This window comes from Cololabis saira, chromosome 5 (assembly GCF_033807715.1).
Source record: "Cololabis saira isolate AMF1-May2022 chromosome 5, fColSai1.1, whole genome shotgun sequence".
Taxonomy (NCBI): Eukaryota; Metazoa; Chordata; class Actinopteri; order Beloniformes; family Belonidae; genus Cololabis; species Cololabis saira.
The window spans coordinates 33,083,625-33,102,039 of NC_084591.1; the positions used below are offsets into that span (position 1 = coordinate 33,083,625).

The 18,415-nt window shown below is 45.0% G+C and overlaps 1 protein-coding gene across 2 annotated transcripts; it reads left to right on the forward strand.

Moving 5' to 3' along the window:
- The first annotated feature begins 2,289 nt into the window (after positions 1-2,289).
- LOC133444113 (DNA-binding protein RFX7) lies at positions 2,290-15,989 on the forward strand. 2 transcript variants are annotated; one of them, XM_061721634.1, is made up of 10 exons: positions 2,290-2,674; positions 4,171-4,204; positions 6,126-6,210; positions 6,657-6,696; positions 6,787-6,909; positions 6,996-7,112; positions 8,177-8,261; positions 8,354-8,561; positions 9,557-9,852; positions 9,932-15,989. In XM_061721634.1, the coding sequence occupies exons 1-10, from the start codon at positions 2,544-2,546 to the stop codon at positions 13,196-13,198; spliced, it is 4,386 nt and encodes a 1,461-aa protein (XP_061577618.1). In that variant the 5' UTR covers positions 2,290-2,543; the 3' UTR covers positions 13,199-15,989. The 2 variants fall into 2 exon arrangements, with proteins under 2 accessions (XP_061577618.1, XP_061577619.1); XM_061721635.1 differs by lacking the exon at positions 6,657-6,696 and having other exon boundaries at positions 6,126-6,211.
- Positions 15,990-18,415: the final 2,426 nt, after the last annotated feature.

Here is an 18,415-nt window from a genome sequence, read left to right on the forward strand (position 1 = left end):
GGGGTTACACCCTGGACAGGTCACCTGTATATCACAGGGCCACATATAAACACAAACCATGCTCACAACTGCACTCACACCTACGGGCAATTTAGAATCACCAATTAACCTAATATGCATGTTTTTGGACTGTGGGAGGAAGCCGGAGTATCCGGAGAGAACCCACACAAGCACGGGGAGAACATGCAAACTCCACACAGAAAGGCCCCTGCCGGGCCTGGGAGTCGAACCGAATAATAATAATAATAATAATAATAATAATAATAATAACTGTAATAACTGTAGTAATAATAATATTAGTAATGATAATGATAATAATAATGATAGCTCTGAAAACAGAAAGTGAAAAGATGCTAAAGAAACCGACAAAACCCTTTGACATTCCTATGTCTGTGAAAGGTGCTATATAAATACAATTTAATTACTTCCTATTTACTATGTCCTTAGAGAGTCGGAGAAGCATTTCTAAATGTACTTATCATCTCAGTTCACACTCCCACTGTTTTAGGGGGGTGTCTTTGACATTTTAAAGTAAATATGACTTATCATAAAAAGTACTTCATTCTGCTTGCAGGCACTGCGGCAAAAAAATGTATTTTAACAAACTGGAAATCAGAAAAAAAACCCAGCAACCAAACAGTGGATCGATGAACTTGCATCGTATAGCACTCCAGAAAAAAATACAGTATTCTGTTAGAAAAAAACCTAGAGACTTTGACCTTATTTGGGGACCCTTTTTGGATCTTTTGCCTTTTGTTGGACTAGCAAATGATCTGAATCATCTACTGCATAAATGAATGTGTTTTTTCAGGACTTGATTATTTACTTTATTATTCATTTGCTCCAGTATAAGCTAAATGGGTAAATCGGCCTTTTCCTTTTATGCACCGCAAGCTTGGAATGAGCCACAACACATACTCAACTTGAAATATTTACCCTCTCTTTACATGTTCAAACATATGTTAAAATCAGTTTTCACAGAACAATGTCATTGTTTTTAATCAAGTGTCATTATTTGTCATGAATTCTTTTTAGCTTTCTGATCCTTGTATGTTTTAATGTTTATTTGTTTCTTGTTTATATGTTTTTATTTTTTTTGTTGAGTTACTTGTCCTTGTATGTATTTTTTTTTTTATATGAAACTGAATTTATTTTTCTGCTGCCATCTTGACCAGGACTCCCTGGCAGAAGAGATATTGTATCTCAATGGGACTTTCCTGGATAAATAAAGGATAAATAAAAATAAAATAAATGATTTTTTTTTTAATTATTTTTTTATTGGAAATAGTTTCACATTGTACAACAGTAGTAAAGCAAAATAACTGGGAATACTTCCATCCTTCCATTTTTCCCATCTTTTTATATCCCTCCCACATTCCCATCCCCAACCCAGCACTCACAACAGACCCAGAGACAAGAAAAACAACCAAGTACAGTATAAAGAAAAAGAGAGAAAAAAAAACATAAATAGTAATAATGATGCTACTCATTAAAAAAAAAATAAAATAAATGATTTTGAATTATGTAATGTATTGCCCATATGAGGGAGGGAAGGGGAGAGGGGTGTGTTACAACCAAAAACGTAATAACGGCCAATAACGTAATAACTGCCAATAATGTAATAATTTTGGCCATTTCAAATGTAATAAAGCCAATAGTGTAATAATGTGCCAATAATGTAATAAAACTTTTGAGTCAATAATGTAATAACTTTTTGCCGATAATGTAATAATTTTGTAATAATTTTTTAATACCAGGCCAATAACGTAATAACCAGCCAATAATGTAATGCCTTATTACGTTATTGGCAAAAAGTTATTACGTTATTGGCTCAAAAGTTTTATTACATTATTGGCACATTATTACACTATTGGCCTTATTACATTTGAAATGGCCAAAATTATTACGTTATTGGCCGTTATTACGTTTTTGGTTGTAACAGGGTGTGTTGTTGTATTTATTTATTTATATTTATTTATTTATTTATTTTTCTTCTTATTTATTTATTTTTGTTTAATTATTGTTATGAAAAGTTTTTAAAAAAAGGGGAAAATATTGATATTTCTATTGTTATTGTAAATCTTTTTTTTTTCATATTGCCCTCAATAAATATATATATCTATAAAAAAGAGTGTGTGTTTTTACTGTAAAGGTGTTTTCTGGACTAAGCATGCATACAGCCTGTGCAGTAGTTTCCGTGTGTTTATTGTGCCCCTGTTCCGGTGCAGTGTGCTGCAGCGCCGCAGCTTGACAGCTGGCCGGGCTGCTGCTGCTGCTGCAGGCGTGCTGTGTGCGGCAGCGGAGGATCCTGCTGACATGCCTGGTGGACGCAAGGCGCTGCTGCTTTCTGCTCTGCTCGTGTTCCGGTCCGATCGCAGCCTTCATGCTCCGCGGGGGGTTCGGCGGGGCGTCCTAGCCGACTGAGCCGCTCCAGCGCGCAGCGGCGGCGGCATCGGCGGGTCCGGGGCGCAGCGGCGGCGGCGGCTTTTGCAGCCGGGGATGAGGCCTACTCGCTGAAGCTCCCCACCAACCCCTCCACCGCCATGGCCGAGGATCAACAACAACCTGCAACCCACAAGCCCGCCTCGGGGCTGGGCTCGCTCCCGGCGCTGGTGCCGGGGCTGCAGGGGCCCGAGGCCAACGCGCTGCAGTTCAAAATCAAGAATTCCATTTGGTGAGAATCATGTTGCAGGAGCAGCCAGATGCAGATGCGGGGTTTGGTTCGTGCAGCGGCGACGGGCATTAGCAGGCATGAGCCGCGGGAGGCCGAGCAGAGCAGTTCTGCTGCTGCTGCTGCTGCTGCTGCTGCTGATGATAATGATGATGATGATGGTGATGATGATGCTGACAGGTGTCATGCCTGGCACAGGTGTCACGGCAGACAGGTGTCACGGCGAGGCCTCGGCCCATGGACGGGCTGCAGCCGTCAGGGGGGATTATTAAAGATCACCTGGTGGCTGTTTACGTCCCTCCATCACACACGCGCGGCTCGTTTATCCACTAAATTACATTAATTTTTTTTAAATTTTAAATTTTTCTAACTGCCCATAACATACTGGTCGGTGTATTTTGAAATTATGATTTGCTATTGATGCTTTTGAGTGTTTATATGTGGGGATGTGCTAGTTTTCCTTGTGGGGCCTGAATCATGCCCTCAAAGCATCTGGGTTCACTGTTGATGTCTGGTCATGTCAGGCTGGACGTCATCAGAACAATTAATGTAATAATATCATCATAATAATGTAATAATACATACCTGAATCAGTCACGTGGGTTGACACACACTTTTACACAGAATAGAGGTCAAGTGACTGGTATCAGCAGCATCCCCACCACGGTTTCAACATTTTACAAGAACACAACGTGTTTTGAAATAAAATAAAATAAAAAGGGGAAGTGCTGTATTTATTTATTTAGTTATTTCATTATTTCAAGAGCCAAGTGAAAACCCCAGTTGTGCCACATCGGTCATTGATAACCAGATACGGAGTGCATAAATAAGTCTTACCTGTCTGCCGGTCCCCCCTGGGCGCGGTGGTGAGCGTGTCGGGGCTTCGGTGTAGCTACTGGACGCCCAGATAACGATGTCCATGCTAAGGAATGCCTAGAAATGTGAAAAGCTGATTAAAAAGCTAAATTGTTCTCTGTGCGGTTACAATAAGGGGTTCAGGCCTCCTTGCGTGGGTTGTTTCCCCTGCATGCTAAGACTAGATGCGTAACGAACAGACAACAGACACTTCTTCTTGTACGTCCCTTTGGGGATGAACGTACTATTGAGTTGAATTTTAACGGTGTACGTATCGATACGCAGACCTCCCCATGTAAAAAACAAGGTGTCACCCAAAAGCCAGGGTGAGGCCTGTAATCGGTAAAGCATGGCGGTGGCGTCATCATGCTGTGGGGTTGTTTCCCCGTCAGCATCAACATAACATGCCAAGGCAGTGTTGGGATGGCTTTAGGATAAATCTACGTTGGCCCCGATGGTCCCATATTAAAGTTCCAGTTTACTGAACTTCCCAGACCGAGGTTCCAGCATGTTTGACTCCAGATTAATGCACGTTCACTGCTGAACCGTTGATTCTAGCTGAATAAATGCAAATGATTGACTCTTGAGTGCTTAAATGATGTTGTGATGTAACTTAATGGGTGTCGCTTTCTTTCTCGTTGTAGCAAATCTGTACAATCAAAAGTGGACAGCATATTGGTGAGTATCCGTAAACACCGACGCAGACGTACAGGTCCACCACCGGGGGTCCATACTTTATAAATGTGCTTTCAGTACACTCAACATTTCCTATGAACAAGAAAAAAAGATCTTTTGATATTAACATTAAAGCATTAACAGTCACACTTTAGTATTTTTTTTTGTGTATCTTGTATATTGAAGTTCATATGTAGTGTCATTTTTAACTTTAATCCAGATTTTGCAATATTCAAAGGTATTTCTGAACTTATGTATTTGGAAATTTAAAGTTTAGATATCAGAATGAGTCTGATCTGTATGTGAATATCTGCAGTTTTAGTCTCTGGCCCCGTCTGATCTCTTCTCGTCCGTCTGTGCATGTTGGGAGCTGAGAGCGCGACGTCTCTGTTCAGGCGCCGAGATCACAGAAAAACCTCTTTTTTTGTTGTTTTTAAAATGGTATAATTTAATTCCAAGCAGTCTGTATTGAGTTTGGCAACTTTGGTCTATTTTTGTCTTGACGTGAAGTTCGGTGGCTCCGACATTGATGTCGCTGCAAATGGGCCTCGAGAGGAAGATGAGAATGCTGTCCTGGTCCTGCTTGTTTACAACTGTGATGTTGGAATTCAAATATTTGTTTAAAAACAATCAACACGCAGCATCATGGGGGGGGGGGCAGCTCTCTATTGATAATAATAATTTTCAGTTGATCAGCTTTATTCATCGGTGAATGACCCCTCACTTTTGACCATCACGAGGTGGACCAGGAGCGCCCACGGAGCGGTTAGGGCGTTGGGGAGACGTTGGGGGTGCGTGTCTTCAGTTTACTGAAGCAGGCGGGGCTGACCGACACACCGCTGTCGTCACGTGGTCGAGTCGGGACCAGAACGTGTTTTAGCCACCTTGGGTGTAGTCTCCCCGTGATGGTGACGGATGGAGAACCTGCTTCCTGCAGACCCACCGACAAAAACAAACAAACACAGCGACACCGAAGCTCAGGGATCCCTAAATGTACGACAGCGCTGTCCTGCGAGGTGACAGGAAGCAGAACGACACGTCTGAGCCTCTTAAAGCAGTTGACGCCACGACTCCAACTTCCTCGTTTTGAGCATTTCTTCAGTGCAGCTTCTGACGTCTGCTCCTCCAGACGGGGGGGCGTGGTGACAGTCAGCTGCTTCAGTGTGTGAACTGGATACCCATTCACACCCCATGAAACCTGCTTTAGAGGACCGGTTCTCCCTTGAACGAGCTTTAACCAACATTCTCTCACTACAAGAAGAGATGAAGTGTGTTTTTGAAGTTCCCATAAAGTTTCTCATCGTGCTCGGAAGAAGAAAAGAAACCAGCGATGGCCTCCGGCTTCGTCTTCGTGATCATCTGTGCTGATTAACAGAACACATGTAGTCGTCTGAGAGGAGAAGCTAATTAAAACCTGAAAACTGGGACATTTAGGCGAGAATAAAGCAAAGATGGTTTTAAGATGTCATTTCTGTTGTTTTTAGTAAATATGTAGAGAAAAACGCAACGCTTTGTTATGTTTCCAACCTCGATGTCAGACAAGCGTCCGCTGAGCGCGTGTAGCGGCTTGTAGCGGTGTCGTGGAGTAGGCAGCGCTCTCATTTACTGCTCATTAATAGACAGCACTCTGCTCATTCATTTAAGCATCTGTTCCCATGGCAACAGAGGGGCCCCCAGAAGAGGGAGAGGTGACATGAATCCAGCAGACGGGGAGTTAACCTGCTGACGTGGGCGTGTCCGTCGTACCTGTGTGGGTCTAACTCTTATTTAGGGCATGTAATCAGCTGGATGGTTTCTCCATTACCCACGTCTCCCTATCACGTGTGTGACGGCGAGGGGAGGAGCGTGGGGAGGATGTGAGCACTTGTGGTGAGAGGAACGTGTATTGATAGTGCTTCTTTCTTGTATGTATTTTTTTCAACAGCAAGATGTTGAGAAGTTTACAGACATTGAAAAGCTCTACCTCTACCTTAAGCTGCCTTCTGGTCCCAGCAGCGGCAATGACAAAAGGTATGTGACGGACGCGGCAGAGCCCTAACCCAGCTTTACCGCCTTCCTCTCGGGGGGCGGTAAATGTTTTGCTCTTCTTCTTTCTTTTTTCTTCCTTTCTTTCTTCCCTTTTGGTCTCTCTCTCACACGCGTTTGCACTTTGTTGTGGCTTTCATTACATTACTGGCACCGTCTCATTGCTGGTCAATTTCAGCCTGCTCTCTGACTAAAACACAGACACGGGTTAGGCTCACGCCCCAAAAGCGCCAGTGAAACCCAGGTTTAATTCTTGTGAAATTTTTTGGGGTCGTAGCTGGTCACTGTTGGATATTTTTCAGCTGTCTGATTGATTATCTCTATGAACCAAAGCGCTGACGTATAGAGACTTTTGCTATACCTAGCTGTCTGTGTTTCATTTGTTTCCCCATATCTATTCATCACCCCAACCCCCAAATTCTACCCATTTGGACTGAGAATGAGAGGGGGTCCTCCACTCCTGGATTATGGTATTAAAGTTTTTGTTTTAACAAGAAATGATGCACGGCAGTCGAGCGCTCCGGCTCACCAGACGGGTCTTTGTTGTGCGCTGATTGCAGTGATCAGAGTTCCATGTCGTCGAGCCGTACTCAGCAGATGTATGCATTCAACTGGATACGCAATCACCTGGAGGAGCACCCGGAGACGTCCCTCCCCAAGCAAGAGGTGTACGATGAATACAAGTGAGTGCGGCCCAGGAAACGGCGAGGAAAAAAACATGTGTCGTACGTAGTAAAATGCAGCACGTGCACTTTTTTGTGTCCACCAGGAGCTATTGTGACAATCTGGGCTACAGTCCTCTGAGTGCAGCAGACTTTGGGAAGATCATGAAGAATGTCTTTCCTAACATGAAGGCTCGCCGCCTGGGCATGAGGGGCAAGTCCAAATATCCTTCCGATCTGCAGCGTCTCTGTGCTTCCTGTCCTCTGTGAGCGGAGGAGCTGTGAGGTGGTGAGTGATTGCATCTGTGCTGCAGTGACCTGGAGCTCAACGCAGGCCGCGCTCGGTGCAGCTCGATCCGGGCCGCGCTCCGGAATGCGCTCCGGGCCACGCTTGCTGTAGGTAGAAAATAACCTGCACCTCAAAATAAAATGTGGGGTCATGTGAAAGTAGACAGTGACTGCGTTTACATGCACTCAATAACCCTTTTAAAACCCGAATATTGGCAATAACCCGAATTTGCACGGCCATGTAAACACCAATAAACCGAATTTGCTCATATTCCGGTTTTTAAAAACCCGAATATGACCCCTGGGTTACTCCTTTTAAAACCCGAATATTCGGTCATGTAAACGCCTAACGGGATATCCCGATCAAACGGAACAGGAATTTGTTTTCTGCGCATGCTCTGTTCGCAAGGAATCCTGGTCTTTTGAGTCCAGGAAGTTCTTCTAAAACACGGCGAAACGCAAGACCAGGAGGAGACTAATCACTTCATAAATGTAATGAAGAATATGAACATTTTGGCATTTGTAGACGGTAGAAAGTACCGGGATAGCGAGATTTACAAGAAGGTGAGCGAAAAGTTGCGCGAAGCAGCATTTGTTTTGAATTTGGATACAGGAAGAAGAAGCGGAAATGAGGGGAATTGCGTCATCACTTTCTCCGCGCGTCGCTGGTTTGATCCAGATATCCCGAATGATTAATTACCATGTAAACAGGGATAACCCTGTTTGCTCACGCATGTAAACGGAATATTCCGAATGTTTCAGTAACCGGAATATTAGTAATAACCTGAATTTTGACTGCATGTAAACGTAGTCCGTGATAAGTTGTATCTCTTGTAAACAAACATTTAAAATATTCACAGAGCTCTGCTGAGTGTTTGTTTTCATGCAAGTAACCACTTTTGATGACATAACGACCCCGGGGTGAATCAGTAACTGAAATCAGGGTGCAGCCGGTCAGCATGGTTGTCATCACGCTTTGAAACCCTTAACTCCTCTGCACATACTGTTATAGCGGGTTGAGGAAGAAGGCTTTTGTTCACATGCCGTCCTTACCCAACCTGGATCTGCAGAAATCTGGAGACGGGGTAAGTTGCACTACGCTGCAAAACATTTGACTAGAGTCGGACCTTGAAATAGTCCCTTGTTCTGAACCCACGGGCTGCTCTTCCCTGACTAGTGCGAGCTGATGGAGTCGTCGGGCCAGTCCCCGAACGCCGAGGATGAGATGAGATCTGCAGCCTGTGGACTGGTGTGTGAGTGGGCTCAAAAGGTCCTGAGTCGGCAGTTTGACAGCGTGGAGGACTTGGCTCGCTTCCTGCTGAATAGCCACTACATTGGTACCAAGTCCATGGCTGCGCTCACCGTGATGACGGGAACCCCCACAGGTAAAGGTGGCCCTCGACATGCGCAATTCACACTTAAGCCTAGGCCTGTGTTGAAAAAAATCGATTTCCCAATTCTAAATCGATTCTCATATTAATTCCAAAAAATCGATTCATATGTCTAAAGATCGATTATTTTATTTTTTTTTTATTTTTATTTTTTTTATGTATTTATATATATTTTTTTTTTTACATTACATTACAACTTTTGGTTATTTTTTTGTTTATCCCTAAAAAAGGAATGTTTTGTTGGACACGAGAATAACTGGTGCCATGTTTTTGCCTTTAAATATGTTTAAAGGTATGAAAACATTAAAGTGTTAGGTTATAATTCCATAAATTGTCTATATTTCATTACTTTATATACTGTCTTGGGGTTACATTTGCAAAAAATGCTAAAAACCAAATGCTCAAAAATTAAAAACCAAAATAGACCAAAAATGGAACAAATAAAAACGGAATGTGGGAAAAAATAAAACGGATTTCATACGACTCTGTTTCCTCCCTGGATCTGTTTGGTAATTCTGACCCACATGATGTTTCTGAAAGCAGTTCTATCAGCATTCTGGGAGCTGATTGGTCCTTACAGCATCATTAGCTGACAATACTTGCTGTTTAATCTCAATATAATACTAGTAGTAATATTTTGCATAACTACAGTCATATAATTCATGCAACAGCTCAAAAAACAGTTTTAATAACACTAACCCAAATCAATATCGGAATCAGATCCAATCAAATCTTGATAATCGATTCTGAATCTTAAGGATCGGAATTGAATCGATTCTTGACATTTGAATCGATCCCCAGCCCTACTTAAGCCTAACAAATAACCATGTGAAACCTTCATATGAAGTTACCGGGTCTTTGATATTTGTAGGTTGGAGGTGATTCAGTAGAATCAGCAACATCCGAGAGGATGATCAGTCTAGTATCAACCTGCCTCACGACAGCCTTGTACCACATTGTCATAATCCTTTTTTCTCCTGATTTGAAAGGAATGAAGACCCCGACTCCGGCCTCTGCGTTTGTGCCCACCGCCGAGGCGAACTCGTTCCAGCCCCAGGTGAAGACCCTGCCCTCCCCGTCTGTTGATGCAAAGCAGCAATTGCAACGTAAGATCCAGAAAAAGCAGCAAGAGCAGAAGCTGCAGTCCCCCCTGCCCGGTGAGAGCCAGATCAAGCGAGCAGAGACCAGCACCCCCGGTCCCACCATTCCCTGTGGAAGCCCGGCGCTGCTCTCCCCCCAGCCCACCATAGGGATCGTAGTAGCGGCTGTTCCCAGCCCGGTCACGGTACGTAGTAGCTACTATGTTTGCAAGTGTTGTGCGTGGATGTGTTTGAAAGTACTACAACATCGTATTGTCCCTCCAGGTACAGAGGAACCGGCAGCTGATGACCTCCCCCAGCCCCGTGGGGACAGCAGAAGGAAAGGTGTTGCCTGTGAACTTCCAAGTGGTCACTCAGTCCATCAAACAGTCTCCCAAAACCCCCCAGAATATCCCAGCGAGTCCTGTAGGCGACCGGGTGGCCAGACACGGTACACGATACGCCCAGATCCTGCCCAAGCCCTCTGCCACCAGTGCCATCACGCTGCGCTCTCCCCCCACCCTGCTCATCACCAACAGCCCCATTAAAACTGTGATGCCCAATCCCCACGTCAGCTCGGTCAACGTGGTGAAGATGACGGCCATTGCTTTAGCGCCCAGCAGTAACAGCAGCAACGTGCGGCCGGCTTCGGCTGGCCTCGGCAACACAGCCCTTTTGGACGATTCCCATCATCAGAGTTCGGCTGCCCCTCATTCTCCTGCAGTCAGGTCCAGCGCCCTGACGTTAACCCCCACCCTGTGTGCTGACCCCAAAGGGCTGTCTGAAGCTGGAAGTGACGCTAGCGCCATGAGCGTCAAGGAGGAGAGGGTGGCTAAGTTCAGGGCCGCCAGTGAGCCGAGCTTCCTGGTGAAGTGTTCCCCCGGATCAGACAGAGGGGTCAGGATAAAAAGCGAGTCCACAACCCTTCCCGCCCCCGTAGCTGCAGCTGGGACTCAGGACAGCAATAACAGTAACTGCCATGACAGTACTTTGTACTTGACTGTTGATAATCAGAACTCACACAGCAACACATCATCTAACGCCTCATCTGTCGTTTGCACGACGATGAAAGATGCCTGCCCAGATGCCAAGAGCCCGAGGAAGCGTGCAGCTGGGGAGCCCCACGTTATTCCTGTGAAGAGGGTGTTTATTTCCCAGCAGCCACTTGCCATTATCGACAATCCCAGACTTGGGGTCAGTATTGCAGACAAGAGGATTCCCAGACCAGGAACCCCTGCAAGACCGGAGAGTGCCCCCTGCAAAGGGACTGCAAAACACACACATATAGGGCCCACACAGATCCTTGCACTCACTGACATACCCATCGCACACAAAGAGGGGATGCAGGTGTCTGTCAAGCAGCAGGACATGCTGGTGAAGCATGAAGACCATTCTGCCAGCGCTGATACCAACGCTGGGGTGGTTGGCAGCAGCGCCACTGACCAAGCACTGCTGCAGCAGATCACTGGAGACCCTCGTGCCATACCAGCCAACTCAGGACCACACGAAGCCTCTGTGATGACTGAACTAAAAAGCACAATGTGGGACACACAGCCGATGTCAGCAGAACACAAACAAACCCCTTCTGACCATATTTCAATGATGGCCCAACCTTCGGAGCCGTCGGGCCAGCTCAGCCTCGCACAGGAGATGGTCGACTTTGGAGGGTCTCAGTCCAGCATCGACTATTTCCCGTTCAATGATGACGACATGACCCAGGACAGCATAGTGGAGGAGCTGGTCCAGATGGAGGAGCAGATGAAGCTGAAGGGCCTGTTTGTTAACTGCGTCGACGTGCCCCTGCAGGGTCAGTCGGCCGGCGGCCAGGGCTCCATGCTCGGCGCCCACCAAGCCGGCGCCACCTTCTACCACTCGGCCCACAGCAGCACCACTCCTGTCCAGACCCCCACTCCGACGCCCACCCCGACCCCGACGCCCACCCCCACCTCCGAGATGACCCTCTCCCACAGCCTGACGAGAGAGAGCCCCTGCTCCCGGATGGCCCCCATCACTCCCGTGGACGGAGCCATGGGTCGCCACACCCCCATCAGCACCCCGCTGTCCAACTGCAGCAGCAGCGTGCCCCCGAGCCCCGTGGAGTGCAGGAACCCTTTCGCTTTCACACCCATTAACTCCAGCATCACGGGTTACCACGACGCGAGCATCGTCTCCAGCAGCCCCGTCAAGCCCATGCAGAGGCCCATGGCCACACACCCGGACAAGGCCAAGCTGGAGTGGATCAACAACCGCTACAACAGCAACGCTGCCGGCCCTCTGTCCAACCACAGTATCGGCATCCTGCCCAGCTACCAGGACCTGGTAGATGACCAGTTTCGTAAGCCTCATGCATTTGCAATCCCCGGCCAGTCGTTTCAGGCTCAGTCCAGGCCGGACGCCGCTCACTTCGGCATCTTGAATCCCATTTCTCCGGTGCAGCAACAACAGCAGGTAACGAGTGTCGCTACTGCCACTAAACAGGAGAGTTTTGCCGTGCCCGCCCCGCTGGACAACAAAGCCTCAACCTCATCTGCATCCGGTACTTTCCGTTGCCGTAGCGTCAGCCCTGCGGTGCGGCAGCGGAACTTCAGCGGCAACACCGCCACGGCCACGGCCACCGCCACCAGTACCACGGTAACAACTCGAGCGGTGGTGTCGCCCTTCAGCTCCCCCATCACCTCTGAGGTACTCAGCATCCTGTCCAACAGCCAGGGCGTCGGCTCTGTGCACAGCATGGTCCAGCGCAGCCAGTCGGTGCCTCTGAACATCATGATGCAGAGCGAGATGCTGCCGGTCCAGGGCCCGAGCAACACGGCCAAAATCACCAACGTTCTTCTCAGTAAGATGGAAGCCGAAGGGGACGATTCTGTCCGTGGTCTGGGCATGAACAACCTCCCCTCCAACTACACGGCTCGCATGAACCTCACGCAGATCCTGGAGACCAACCCTGCGTTCGCGGGAGGGGCCGCCGGACAGACGGCGCTGCCCGGCGGCTCCACCCCTGCTGCCTTTGAGCTGCAGCAGCACGGCTACCTGGCCGCCGGCGGGAGCGAGCAGGGGAGTTTTCCTGCAGGGGACAGTCAAGCACAAGCAGGTGAGCAGGACCAGCAGCAGCAGCAGCCGCCGCTCCAGCAGGATCCGGCGCAGACACAACCACAGCTCCTCCTCCAGAGCACACAGCAGCAGGAGGCGGAGGACGAGCAACAGCAACTGGACTTCAACAACACTGTCAAGGACCTGCTGGGGGAGGACGGCCTCAACCCCAGCTCCCAGCTGGTGGGTCAGGTGGCCTCGGAGCTCAACGCCGTGGCGTCCGACTTCTCAAACGACATCAGACTGACCTCGGATCTGTCCAGTAGCATCACTGACCTTAACACGTTGGACACCAACCTGCTGTTTGATCCCAATCAGCAGCAGGAACAATACGAAGACTCGACACTGGAAGAACTGAAGAACGACCCGCTGTTTCAGCAGATATGCAGTGATACTGTAAACTCTGGTTTTGACTGGCTAGAAAGCAAAGACCAGCCCACCACGGTGGAGATGCTGGGCTAACATCGTCTTTTATTCCACATGGTTTCTGTTCTCTGTTGTTTGGTGCGTTATGTTGTACATTTGTTTTTCAAACCATAGTTTGTTGAGGTCGGTCTGGACTTCAGTTAAAGTGCCAGACTCACCGGGACATTTCTCCTACTGATGTTTGATTACTTCCCTCCCTCGTCGTCTGTTAACCAGGGTTTCATTATTTAACCACTTTCCTCCCTCATCTGAAATCGGAAACGTAAGCATTTCAAGTGAAGAGTGAGCGCGCTCGGCGGCGGCGTGCCCCTACAAAGAGCAGTCCGTGTGCTACCAACAGTGAGAGGATAATCTTCAACGATGCAATATTTGTACTTCACGAACAACGGAAGAAGGCGAGATGGTAGGAAATCTGGCACAAAAGACTTCACCAAAAAGGTCTGCCGCTGCAGACTACTTACAGCATGTGCAGTTCAAGTTTAACCAAATGGGGACAAAATTGCTCTTGTAATTTATGCACATAATAGTTCTAGTACGTTCGTCTGCCATATCTAAATAGTAAAAAGGGTGGCGTCCCAAGCTGCCAGGTGCTGAATTTATGACATAATCTTTATACTTTATCATATACCAAATCAGTGGAACAGCTGATTCACATCTGAGCGTTGTCCAAGAGTGAAACTTTCTTAAAGCCTATTCTTCTTGTACTGTTTAATATCTTATAAAGGGAGTAGACGAGTCAACAGGGAGGATATGGAGATGCAGGCGGCTTTGAGGACAATACATTGGAAGGAATCAACAACTGGCTGCCTTATTCCCAAAGTCAAGGCCTTACGCCATCTTTAGAGAGACTGTACACAGAATAATGTTATCTTTGGACCCATCCAGAGCTTCATCCTATTAAGGCAGCTGTTACTCTGATATTTTCAGTACTATTTCTTATTCTGTTTTGCTTGGCAGTGTTACGGTATAGATGAATATTGTATAGGCTAATGACTACACTGTGTGTGCCCATATAATTAATGGATTTCGAGGAATTTGCTGTCCTGTCGTTTCATGGAAACGGTGACGGGTGCACTTTCAGTCATGAGATTTTTTTTTTAAATTCTTTTAAAAATCAGAATATCGATGGTGCGGATGATGCTTCACCTCCAGGTCGGCGTGGAGGCCGACAACAGTCACGTTGCGGTGTCATCTAGAGTGGATATTATGTTTGTGGAGGTCCGGCCCGGCGTCCGTGCCGGAGATGGTCTATTTGAGGATCTGAAGAGATTATTTGACGTAGAAACACTCCTAGTAAACGTTAACAACAACAACAACAGCGGCAAGCGGGCAGCCACAGAGATATAAAAGAGTTCTAACATTTGAGGAAACGGGATTAAGTTGCGTAAATCTTATGTACAGTTTGTAAATTTGTGATATGGTCACTGTCCTATGTTTGATAGGTAACTATGGACCTGAGAGCATGTTGAAACCATCACTGCTAGCCAGGTAAGCTATGTGATACAGTAGGATGCTTGCTTGAGTTTTTGGCTATTGTCAATGTTGAACAAGTCATGTTTAAACTCCATCTGTAAATAGAATAGATACATAGAAGTTTGATGTATCAAGACACTATATTATGGCCATTATTCTAGCTAAGTATGTGCCATTTAAAAGGAAAAAAAAGCTTAACAGATTTATAGTCGGCAAAATACTGTATGTTGTGTGTTACATTTCTGGCTCGATGTGTCGTAACAGTGATGCTGTCTGGTCTCGCTTGCTGATTTGAGTTTATTATGAGTTGTTTTCTTTTCTATTGGAAGATAATAGGGCTCTGTCGCTGCAGAAGTGATGCGTCCTCTGAGCGGGAGCGATAGCATGTGTTGAGAAAACAAACAAAAACTCGTGTTACTGTTAGCTGGTCGCAGAAATCTCTGCGGCAGACTTCGTGCTCGGTCTTTCAGCAGACACTGGAAAAAAAAAATACTTGTGTTTCAACAAACTTTGGAGGTTCACGTTATTGCACTAAATTTTTATGACACACGGCTTTGCCACATTCTTACGGACAAATGAAATGATGGATGCCCGCAAAAAAAAATAATTTTTTGACAAGATGAGTAAGGAAATTGAATGGATTGTCAGAAAATGAATAATTGTCTTGTAGCAAAATGTGCATTAATCTCAGTGAGATACACATTTCTTACTTATTCTCATACATGAGAATACAAAGCATTGAGGGAAAAAAGTTGAATAACCTTTTAAAACCTACATGCTCATTATGTTGATAAATGATTGTACGCACGCATGTGTGATGACTTCTCTTGTACTTTGTATTCCTGGTAACCACTGTCTCTCGTGAATTGGGCAGGTTCTGTTAACCAGACTGGCAGTGCTAGTTTCATTACATTACTTTGGTTGTGTGCTGTTTACTAAGTTAATGGTCTGTATGTTATGTTGACGACTGTTTTCTGACAATTTACATATTCTTATTTTGCAAAATGCATTTGTGAAAATATGTGTTCTCCTCTCTTTTTCTTTCTTTCTTTCATAATATGGCACTGATGTTTGAATTTGAATGAAGGAAACCTTCCTTGTGATCACAGGAGCTCCATCACGCAGCGACTCTGATTCTTAACCTTTTACTGACCCGACTCTGTTTGACCATGTTGTCCATTTCTACCAGTAGAGAAAAAAGAGAAAAACTCAAACAAACCCTCCTCTGTGGTGTTGTCTGGTGTTCTGCTTAATGTACAGTAGCTTGTTAATATTGCAAACACGTTGTTTCTTTCTTTTTTTTTTCAATGGAAAGTACTCACTGGTGAGATTTTTAAAGTGGTTTTAAAAGCCAATAAACTTTTTTAAAGAATGTTGTTTACGTGGCGATGATTTCGAATTTTATTCCAGCAGTTTAAAGTCCGTTACCACGGGATGAGCCGTGGATAAAAGAACCGGTGATTTAAGAGGTCAAAATAATATTTAAATCCAGGATTTATCCCCAAAACCGAGCTTGCTAAAGAAAAACAACTGTTTTCACTCAAATTTTATCTAAAAAAAATCTCTCTGAAATTATAGTTTTTATCGTATTATTTTTTTTATGTTCATTTGCTTTTGGTTGAGCTTATAATATTTCTGTAGTCAAATTCAAACCCTTTTCATCAGGCTCTTAGCATGAGGTCAGAGGTCATCAGCTCCTCGGATGACATCTAAAGCCGGTGGGAGGGGGGCTTTTCTAACAACACGGGCCAGCCAATTAGAGCCCAGAGTAGAGGTCCTCTGCTCTGCTTTCCCAGGGCCTCGTGGTATTCATAACATGCTAATGACCTTAACCCCATTGATGGTGGCCGAGCAGCCGGACCTACAGCCGCGTGGCGCGCGGCGGTCACCTCTGCGGCCACCTCGACCTCCGCGGCACACCTGGCATCACGAGTCACACGTTTCATGAGAGCTGCAGCGTTGTGATTCTCTTTTAACAGTGAAGCAACAACAGACATGTTTCAGTGGACACTTGCACAGAAATATTGTCTCTTTATGTCATGATCAAGAGTAGCTGGAAGTGTTTGAGAATAAAACATGTTTGTGTTCAGAGAAATAAAACACCAGCATTGTTTGGGCTGAAAATAGATGATGTAGATAATGTTAAATGTATATTTGTGTTATTCATCTAAAGTCACGTACAAAAAATATAAAACGTTTAATGTTTAACAAATAATAATTTGTAATTTTGATAATATAATCTAAATGTTAACTACTGCGTAAACACATTAACAGATGCAATTAATCTGACAGCTGGTTTGAGCCTTAAATTTAGGCTTTAAGGCTTTAGATGATTAAATCAATAGTTAGGTTTAATCAATACATAATTACACTCTTCTCTCCTCATTTGATTGGATATTGAAGTGTGCAGATGCAGGCTAGTGGCAGTAATCCCTTAAACGCATCGCACAACATTCACAGATATAGTTTAGAATATCAATATGATATGTTTTGTTTGGCAGTAACCATCCTTAACGTGTGGACTTTATTTACCTGTGCGAGTGGAATGGTGTTTCGCTGATACAGCAGTGCTGATCTCACAGCTGGAGCCCATTGTGTTAGTATTGAATGAGGGCCGGACACGGGAGGGTCATTGTCAAAAGGCACGGTCGCAGGATCAATACCTGAATTCATTAAGCAGCTGACTTGCAGCCGTCAATACTTCTTCATAATTACCAGGTCGCGTGGTAGCAGCAGATGCTCTTCACAGGGATCTTTTCGCACACTGGTCACTGATAATTCACAATGTTCATCTAATTTTGTGGTGCAACTCATCAAATGTACGGAAAAAGACAATCTCACAAAGCCATGTTGCATCATGTGAAACGTAAGGTTACTGCCTATCGCTGTGTGGGTGATCTGTGGCAGATTTGATCAGAGCCTCATGTTTATAATCCACTTCAGCTCTGTATGGAAAACTGCCTGAAACAGTTGAGGATGCATTCACACTGTGTAAAAAGGGAAGGTAACATACAGGGAGACACCCAAATACCCACTCAACTACTAAATTACATGAAGCACAAAAAAAGACCATAGATCAGACACCTAGCTGGGACAATCATGCTTGACCAAAGCATGCCCCAATAAAATATGTGAAATATACCCCACAAAGAGTTTTCACCTAGAAAAAAAGCTATTTTTATGGTATTAATAAATCAGTTTTTAAGAGTCATAGAAACCGTACTCATTTAAATCATTAAAACAAGGAGATAGGATCCAAACTCAAGTAGATCCACTTCAAAGTGCACTTTATAAAGTTGCCCGTATAAACCTGACGTCACAGAGCCAGTGCAGTTAGTTTAGTTTAGTTTAGTTTATTTGCACATAAAAGAAAACAGTAAAAAACAATGGTCAAATGAAGCATTGTGCAGGAGAGGTGGAAGCCAAAAAGGCTTATTAAAATGCCTCCCCTTTATAAAACAATCATAACAACAATAACAACAGCAGTAAGAGCAGCAGTTGTAGCAGCTGACTTTAAAGCAAAAACACAATATAGAAATACATAATATAAAACAGAAAAAGACAATTTAGCATGAAAAGGAAAAAGAATACTGAATTATTGAAAGATAGGAAAAATAAAGAAGATGTAGGATAATTGCAAAAGTAACTCCAGAAGTGTTTCTGAGTTAGGCCTACACTGGAGACCAAATGAAAATTGACCTAAAATATCACTTTCAATCATTTTCATCGACAAGTTAAACTCTTAATGCATTATTTTGTCTTGTCACAACACTATAAAGG